Below are 9938 nucleotides of genomic sequence, written 5' to 3'. Positions count from 1 at the left end.
CACCAAGAGTTAATGTATAAATGCCTCCTGTTATTTAGAAGTGATGGGTTTTAGCATAGAGATGCTGGTGATTAACCTTAGCAGAAACCCTGACAAATCCTACTAGTCTGCATTGTCTTGCACAATTTAAATACTGTCACTAAACAACCAGACAGGGCAATGTGATACAAAATCTGGTAATATTTTCATCATGGGTTTTGTCACTGACAATGTGTGTGTGTGTGTGTGTGTGTGTGTGTGTGAGAGAGAGAGAGAGAGAGAGAGAGAGAGAGAGAGAGAGACTGACTTTGAATTTGCCTTAGCTTTGATTTGTGGATTTGTGTTCTGCCAAAGTGGCTGGGAGAAACCCACGGTGATTTGGGCAAAGTTTGTTTCCGAACTTGAAGAAATGAATTTTCCTTTGCCACAGGGTAATAAATTGCAAGTGGATGGTCCCGTGATACCACTGCCTGCCTGCATCTATGAATCATTCTCCTCTTCCTAAACACCTATGATTGTTCAGCTGGATCTCTCTTGTACAACATATGCATTCAGATTTGAGTGATGTCTACATCTGCCATATATGTAAACAACTCTGTGGGTTCTTACAAAGTTTCAATATAGGAGCAAACAAAAAAGCATCCAAAGATATGGATAATAAATTAAATGCGTTTCCTAAGAAACTGTTAACCTTTTACAAGCTGCCCAAAGCTTTGGATAGGAGAGAGGCTTCATCTAGATTGAACATGACAAGCACTGCTCTCTTCTGTAAATCACTACTTTCCTAATTTGCCAGGTGCTCAGGTGAGCAGCAAACTGATTTCTACAAGTAGTTGCCATAGATGCAAGGGTTTCATCACACGGTTGCCAAGAATTTTTGTGTTTCAGCATTCTTCTGATGTCATGACTACCATCATGTCACTCTTGCCCATCTCCTCCAGGACACTAGCGAGGGAATTGATGTCTCCGTCGTCCTGATGCTGGGCTTCCCACAGATCTAAGATGACTCCAGTTGGGCTAACTTTTGTAGCAAAGTAGGTGAGAAACCTAGGCACAAGGAGGAAAAAAACATGACTCACTCTTCAGCAGTGCAACTAAGTACTCAGAAGGCAAAAAAAAAACAAGAAGATGCTGGAAGAATGTAGCAATTCGAGCAGCATCTGTGAAGGGAAATGGACAGTTAACATGTTAGGTTGAGACCCTCAGACCAGATGAAGTCTCAACCCGAAACATGGGCAGTCCTTTTCCCTCCACAGATGCTGCCTGACCCATTGAGTTCCTCCAACATCTTGTGTTTTGCTCTAGATTCCACCATCTGCAGTCTTTTGTATCTCAGTTTATCTACTGCATTTTCTGCTTTTACTTTGCATTTCAACCTTTACTAAGTGTACTAGACAAACAATGAAGCATATTCTTTCATAAGGATGCTGATTGATATAAGAAATCCAGTAGCCAATTGATGCAGAGAAATTCCCCTGAACAGCAAGTTCATAGTACCAGCTGGCTTGAGTTCAGTTGGTTTTCAGAGACATATGGACTACTGTAGCAGTGATAAGTTCCTTTCTCTTCTCTGAAATGGTACAAAGAGATCTTTGACAGTCAGCTGTAATGGTAGGGGTGGGGCGCCACGGCAGCACAGCGGTTAGCATGACGCTATTACAGCTTGGGGGCGTTGGAGTTCAGAGTTCAACTCGTCTGCATGTTCTCCCCGTGACCGCGTGGGTTTCATCCGGGATCCGGTTTCCTCCCACATTCCAAAGATGTACTGGTTAATAGGTCAATTTTGTCGTTGTAAATTGTCCTGTGACTAGGCTAGGTTTAAATAGGTGGGTTGCTAAGCAGTGCGGCATGTTGGGCCGGGCCTGCTCTGCGCCACTGTTTCTAAATAAATAAACAGGGTTTCATTCCTCACCCAGCAGACACCATCTTCAACAGTGCAGCATTCCCTCATTTATACGCTCGACCATCACATGAAATTTTGGTGCTCAGGTCTCTGGAATGTAGCTTCAAACTTAGAAGCCAAGGGTGTACTGAATGAGACCCAACAGAAGTGAAGGGCCTTTTCCTACTCTGTCCTGGAACGGATCCTTCATTGATTGGGAAGAAAGGGTCACTTATTTAATCTATTATTCTAAAGCTTTAAGGTAAATTTCTTCATACCTGTCAACTCCCAGCTTCTGAGCCAGCAGCCTCCAGTCATTGCCCCGGGTATTTGGTGCATCCAAGTTAGTACAGATCTTCTGCCTGATGGAGTACGGAATCTTAAAGGCATAAGGGCCTACCTGGGTGGTCACAGTGGCACCAACCTGCATGTGGAGGGGGCTGACACATTTGGCGTTCTGTTAAAGAAAGTCATATTGTTTTGACATTAGGTGATGCATTCAGGGTTCAAGATCTCAAGCAAAATAAATAAAGATTTGACCGATGCCAGGATTCAATGTGATCCATCAAAACCAACCAACCACCACTTTTAACACAGTCAAACATAACCAAGCTGTCAAAATTATATTATGAAGTAGTTCACCTTGACTTTCTGACACCTTGACTTTCACAAACAAGAGAAAATCTGCAGATGCTGGAAATCCATGTAACACACACAAAATGCTGGAGGAATTCAGCAGGGCAGGCAGCATCTATGGAAGAAGAATACAGTCGACGTTTCGGGCTGAAACCCTTTTTTCAGCCCGAAACGTCGACTGTACTCTTTTCCATAGATGCTGCCTGGCCTGCTGAGTTCCTCCAGCATTTTGTGTATGTCACCTTGACTTTGCTGGCTTGGGTTATGACCAGGCAAATGCTTACGTCTTTTGAATCACCAAAGCAAGGGAGGCTATGGACCTAAAGTCAGTAAATGGGATTAGTGTAGGAAGGTTCAATGGGTAGCATGGGAATGATGGGCTGAAGGGCCTGTTTCTGTACTGCACTGCTCTATAACTATAAATAATTGTAATATAGTATCAATACACCATGGGAGAAGGAGAAAATATCTAATGTGGCAGATGTGATGACTATCAAGTCAGCTGTTTTGTGGATGGTAATTGTAGGTGCATGCATCTGCAGAAGTGTATTCGTGACAGACCCAACTTTTGCCTTCTACATGGTGGAATGGAATGTGAACGGACACCAGATCATCTGTAGAAACCTAGGTGATCACAGGAGGGATGTGCAAACTTCACACAGGGGGCAGGCAATGGATCAGATCCAGGTTCTTGGAGCTGTGTGGCAGGAGCACTAACTGGTCCATAATGTAGAACATGACACATTCAGCCGTGATAATACCAGTGCATGTCAAACAAAGGTGGCTAGGCTCTCTCTTGTTGGAGATAGTCACCACCTGGCACCTTGGTGGTATGGATATTACACAAGCGTACTTAATAGGGAGGTATTCACCTTTGGTGAACTCTAAAATTTCCAAGAAAAGATTACAAAAAAAATTGTAGCTTTAAGTTAAAGCATTGCTGTGAAACTCAGAAGACGTAGGAGCAGAATTAGGCCACTTGGCCTATTGGATTTGCTCCGCAAGTTCCTATGCTTTGCTCTGCTATTTTCTCAGCAGGGATGATTTATAGAGTTGTGCAGAGAGGGATGAGAATTATAAGTCAAAGTCTTTCATGTAGACTAGGCCTTTCAAAGTTCACACTGCTTACTGGAGTGGGAAACACTGGCATATAGCAAGCTTCCAGTGTAATTCAATGATTATAATGGATTTTTGAATTATTATGAATAATGATGTTTTATTATGTTTGAAGTGATGATGAATGAAGGGAAGGTATCGCTGCGTCTCTTTCCAAATACTGCACCCACATCAGTACAGGACCCCTTAGCAGTCTACTGCACTGCCAGCAGATATTTTTCTGAAGAGGTTTTGAGCCAGCTGTCTTCCTTTCCAGAGAATTCACCGTTAAGGCTGATGCATTAGGTAAGAAAAGACAATGCAAATTGGAGCTTAACTTGTGTGTGTGCCAGTGTTGTTAGTGGATTTTCAAAGCCTTGTGGTCTGTGTACTGTGAGGCAACACCGTTGTGGCATCTTCCCTGTTGATACTGTATTCCAATTCAGTTCTACAGAGGGAAAGGGGGAAGGAATGTATCTTGTGTTCCTAGAGGTGAGGGATGCCAGAGCTGGGAAAGGAATTTTAGCTCCTGCATTTGGCACTCAGACAATACGTGTTCCCAGATCAGATGAAGTGTGGCCTACAAGCACAGTCGGATTCCTGGTGCTCCTTGCCAACAATGCACTTTAATCAAAACCGCAGATTGACACCATCTAACGTAGCCCTGGGAGATCAGCCAAGTGCTCAACCAGCTTCTCTTGTTAAACCCCTCTCAGCCTTGAAATGCCTCCCTTGCACTTTTGACCGCAAACTTTCAGTCTGTGAACATACAGTATGTAGTCACACTATTCCACTCCATGAAATCCCTGGTGGTGAGTCTCCACATTCCATGTCAGTTCAGGTTGTTGTGGTCAAAGTGTGACTGTAACTTAATAAGTGTTCCTGGTTCCGTATCTGATTTAATCTTCACCAAAGGGGGTCACTGTACAGCCTTTGTTTTGGCGGAATGAGAGAAATAACTTTCTGCCATTGCAGGAGTTGATAAAATGAGAGCAAGTCAGGTTTTATGTATGAGGCTGATACAATCCACTGCAGTTTTCAACAGCTACGATGTGCCAAGTTACCCAGTGAGATCAAAGGCTGGAAGCTGAGGATCGTTGACCTTGAGAAATAGGGAAATGGAAGGACACAGCATGGAAACAGGCGATTCGGCCTACTGCATACAGACCAGCAACCACTCATTTGCACTAATCCTAAATTAATCCCATCTTTATCTCTTCACATTCTCAGTAACTCTCCTTAAAGGTCACACATTACGGAGCGTGTACAAGTGGCCAATTAATCTACCAACTCTCACCAATTTCCCCCCGATTCTTTCACTCAAACATTTAGGGCAATTTACAAATGGCCAAATAAATCTCCCCATCTGTATGCCTTTAGGTTGTGGGAGGAAGCCCAGTCACAAGAAGAAGATGTAAAAGTCAAAGTAAATTTATTATCAAGAAGTACATATATGTCACCATATACAACCCTGAGATTCATTTTCATCCAGGTATTTACCAGAAAATAAAGAAATACAATAGAATTTATCTAAGACTATAAATAACAAAGACTGACTAACAACCAATGTGCAAGAGAAGACTAATCTTCCAAATAATTTTAAAAAGTAAATAAATAATATTGAGAACATGAGCTGTAAAATCCTTGAAAATGAGTCTATAGGTTGTGGAGTCAGTTCAGTGTTGAGGTGATGGTTATATGGTAATAACTGTTCCTGAACCTGGTGATGTGGTACTTCCAGGCTGATGGCAGCAGCGAGAAGAGAGCGTGGCCTGGATGATGGGTGCTGCTTTCTTATGGCAGCGCTCCTTGTAAATATGCTCAATAATGAGGCGGGCTTTGCCTGTGATGGACTGGGCTGTATCCACCTCTTTTTGTTGATTTTTCCATTCCTGAGCATTGGCATTTTTATATGAAGCTGTGATGCAACCTATCAGTATACTCATCACTGCACATCTATAAAAGTTTGTCAAAGTTTGTCATGAAACCTCCACACAGACCGTACTGGAGATCAGGAATAAACTCAAGTGTCTGGCACCGTATGGCAGTGGCTGCACAGACTGTTAATATGCCACCAAATGCTGAACCAGTGTAAGATACAGTCAGTGGCCACTTTATTAGTTACAATTGCTCGTTAATGCATTATCTAATCAGCCAATTATGTGGCAGCAACTCAATTCATAAAAGCATGCAGATATGGTCAAGAGGTTCAGTTGCTGTTCAGCCCAAATATCAGAAGGGGGAAGAAATGTGATCTAAGTGATTTTGACCATGGGAATAATTATCGGTGCTAGATGGGGTAGTTTGAGTACCTCAGAAACTGCTGATCTCCTGGGATTTTCACACACAACAGCCTAGAATTTACAGAGAGTGGTGTGAAAAACAACCAAAATAAAAATCCAGTGAGCAGCAGTTCTGTGGGCAAAAAAGCCTAGTTATTGAGAGTCTGGTCAGAGGATTATGGCCGGACAGGTACAAGCTGACAGGAGAGTGACGGTAACTCAAAAAACCATGGGTTACAACAGTGGTGTGAAAAAGATCATCTCTGAATGCACAACATGTCGAACCTTGAAGTGGATGGGCTACAGCAACAGAAGACCATGAAAATATACTCAATGGCCAATTTATTAGATACAGTAAGTAGATAATAAAGTGGCCACTGAGTGCATTTGGCCAGCTACAATCCAAGGACTGTTTGCAGATTATAAAAGTGCTGCATACCAAAAGTATTGTGACGGATTGATCCAAATGCTCAGGTGTAATTTGTAACCTTCCCCCATCGACATCTTTTGCTTTTAAGTTCTTTACTTCACAGTTAAAAGCATTCTGCGAGATGGCTTGCAATATTAACTGTGAGAATTAACAGAAAAATAAAACTTGCACATGTTGAAACCTTGAGTGAATTCTCAGTAGATACCCTCACTTTCATGCAGTGAGACTGGAGAATATGCTGAATCTGTGCTGCAAAACTGAGATTATAACTAGAATCAAGTTTATTATCACCAACATATGTCGTGAAATTTGTTAACTCAGCAGCAGCAGTTCAATGCAATACATGATAATATAGAAAGAAAAAAATGAGTAGATCAATTACAGTATATATATATAAATAGATTAAAAATAGAATAGTGCAAAAACAGAACTAATCTATATTTTTTTAAAAAGTGAGGTGGTGTTCATGGGTTCAATGTCCATTTAGGAATCACATGGCAGAGGGTAAGAAACTGTTCCTGAATCACTGAGTGTGTGCCTTCAGGTTTCTGTACCTACTTCCTGACAGTAACAATGAGAAGAGGGCATGTTCTGGGTTATCGGGGTCCTTAACAATAGACGCCGCCTTTCTGAGGCACAGCCCCTTGAAGATGTCTTGAAGGATGGAGGCGAGTGTCCAAGATAGAGCTGACTAACTTTACAACTTTCTGTAGCTTTAGTCCTGTGCAGTAGTATCCCCATACCAGACAGTGATGCAGCCTATCAGAATGCTCTTCACAATACATCTATAGATGATTTTGAGTGTTTTAGGCGATAAAACTAAATCTCTTCGAACTCCTAATGAAATATAGCTGTTGTCTTGCCTTCTTTATAGCTGCCTCAATATGCTGGGAGCGGGTTAGATCCTCAGAGATCTTGACACCCAGGACCTTGAAATTACTCACTCTCTCCACTTCTGATCCCCCTACGAGGATCAGTTCACGTTCCTTTGTCTTACCCTTCCTGAAGACCACGATCAGCTCTTTTGTCTTACTGACATTGAGTGCAAGGTTGTTGCTGTTACACCACTCAATTAGCTGGTCTATCTTGCTCCTGTACACCCTCTTATCTCCATCTGAGTTTCTACCAACAGTGGTTGCATCATCAGCAAATTAATAGATGGAATTTGAGCTGTGCCTCGCCACACAGTTATGGGTATAGAAAGAGTAGAGCAGTAGGCTAAGCACATACCCCTGAGGTGCGCCAATGCTGATTGTCATCAAGGAGGAGATATAACCAGCAGGAAGCAGGGTCTCACTGCACATAAATAGCTGCTCTGTGGAGAGAACTGAAGCACCAAGCTTCTGGGAGTGTACATAATGGATGTTATCACTTGGGCCCTCAACATCACCACTTTGTTCAAAAAAGGACGGCAGTGTCTCCACTTCCCGAAGAGGTTGAAATGTGTGAGGCTCCCCGCCTCCATTTTAACCAGTTTTAAAGGAGCACCGTTGAGAGTGTCCTGACTAGCTGCATCACCATCTGGTATGAGAATTGCAAGGGACCTGACCGCAAGTCCTGCTAGAGAGGATTATGGGGGTCTCTCTTTCACCCATTAGAGATATTTATCAGGAGTGCTGCATATGCAGGGCCCTTAGCATTGTCAGTGAACCCTCCCATTTGTGTAACAATCTCTTTGACTTCCTACCATGAGGCAGGAGGTACCGTGGCAATAGGACAAAAACTGTGAGGATGGGAAACAGCTTCTTCCTCCAGCCACTACCCAAGTCTCATCACTTATGAACCGCAAGTAGCATTACACTGTTCGCTTTTCAACTTGTGTCATATAAGTACCTCACTATTTATTTATTTGCTTGAGGTAATATTACTTTGTGTGAGTTATATGTACTGTATTGTGCACCTCGGTCCGCAGGAATGTTGTCTCATTTGGCGATATACATGTAAACAGTTGAATAACAGTAAACCTGAGCTTGACAAAGGATGGTTGACAGTAAACTGATAATGGAGCTCAAAGATTCTGAAATGGTTTGTTAAGATAGAAGTGGGGAAAATGGGGGAACTACGTGGTTTAGTGAGCTGAGTCGATGCCTCATAACTCCAGTGTTCCCCTGTTCAATTCCGACTTTGGTCCTTGGTGGATTTTGCATGAAATCCTCCGGGTGCTCCAGTTTATTTCCCCAGTCTAAAGCTGAATGGTTTGGTAGGTTAATTAACTCCTGGAAATTGTTTCCATTGTACTGGTGAGTAGCAGGGAACTGAAAGAAATATGGCGAGGATAAAGTAGGATTAGTGCAAATGGCTGAGTAGAATATGGGATCTGTTTCCACACTGTATGGCCTATAACAATGACTGGGACAGAGATCAGGACTAGGGACTAACAAGGTAACGCTTCCAATCTGGAATTCAGAAATAAACCTTTAAACCACGTCCTGTGTTCCGATGAAAGGTGTCAGCCCAAAACATTGCCTGTTCATTCCTCCCCATAGATGCTTCTTGACCTACTGAATTCATCCAGCATTTTGTGTTTTCTCCTTTAAAACAAGTGGTGAAAATATGGAACTCACTCCCACAATGTGACTAACAATAATATACAGGGAAGTTGGATATATACATACGCATGAAGAAACAGAGAGATATATTCATTGTATGAGATAAAAATGAGCAGGGTGTTTAAACACAAGAGATTCTGCAGATACTGCAGTTCCAGAGTGATGCACACAAATTGCTGGGGGACACAGCAGGTTAGGCAGCTTCTGCGGAGAGGAATAAATAATTGATGTTTCAGGCCATAAACCTTCATCAGGACTCATGAAGGGTCTCGGCCCGAAACGTTGACTCTTTATTCTTTTCCATAGATGCTACTTGACCTGCTGAGATCCTTCTCGGTGTTTAAATATTGAGGGGGATGCAGGTACTGGAATCTGGAGCAAAAAAAACTGCTGGAGGAACCTAGTGGGTCAGGCAACATCTATGGAGTGAAATGGACTGATGACATTTCAGGTCAAGACAGATGTTTAAATCCTTCCATTGATTCATTAGGCTGACATTAGTGTCAGTAAGTTCTTCACGCTGTACAGGTGAAGAAAATAAAAGGCCCAATTTCTCTCCCACTTTGTCTCTCCTCATTGGTATTCATGAGGCTTGTTAACTCATATTCCCAGCAGCCATTCTTTGTGGACAAATTTGTTCAGTGTTGGTACCTGTCAAAGAGACATTCCACCAGGATGGTCTTACCTCCTCGATGACTGTATGCACTTGGAATATCTGTCCCTCTCCCTCTACTTGTCGGACACAAATTTTGCAGGAGAATTCAGTCGATGCCATACTGTACCTCTCCAGTGAGAAGGTGCAGTGCAGTGCTCTCTGAGTTCCACTCCAGATGTGGTAAAATGGAATCTCCTGCAAAGACAAAAATAGAGGGATGTTTGGTTACTTTGAACCACCGTGCATCAAGTCAGAGAGAATGTGGTTAGAAAAATGAGTTGACAGAAACAACGTTCAAGCTGGCAATTCTATGGCTGGAAATATATTCCATTTTCATTCTGCTAATGAACAAAGTTTCCTAAGGGGTGCTTCAGCACCTAGAGGTGCCCCTGATAGTGTCAGTATTTCCAATGCTCACCACTGTCTACTG

At 42.5% G+C, this 9938-nt stretch overlaps 1 protein-coding gene across 2 annotated transcripts in view; it reads right to left on the bottom strand.

Annotated features, from left to right (window-relative positions):
- Positions 1–216: 216 nt before the first annotated feature.
- unc5b (unc-5 netrin receptor B) overlaps positions 217–9938 on the bottom strand; it is a 308757-nt gene continuing 299035 nt past the window's right edge. For both annotated transcript variants that reach the window (XM_072282602.1, XM_072282603.1), the window contains 3 exons: positions 9539–9703; positions 2140–2318; positions 217–1026 (listed from right to left, as the gene is read on the bottom strand). In XM_072282602.1, coding sequence (XP_072138703.1) covers positions 864–1026; positions 2140–2318; positions 9539–9703 — 507 coding nt within the window. In that variant the 3' untranslated portion in view covers positions 217–863. The remainder of the gene's footprint in view (positions 1027–2139; positions 2319–9538; positions 9704–9938) is intronic.

This window comes from Mobula birostris, chromosome 18 (assembly GCF_030028105.1).
Source record: "Mobula birostris isolate sMobBir1 chromosome 18, sMobBir1.hap1, whole genome shotgun sequence".
In the NCBI taxonomy this organism is placed as follows: Eukaryota; Metazoa; Chordata; class Chondrichthyes; order Myliobatiformes; family Myliobatidae; genus Mobula; species Mobula birostris.
The sequence above is the reverse complement of the archived record's forward strand: the minus strand, read 5'-3'. Positions and strand labels throughout refer to the sequence as shown.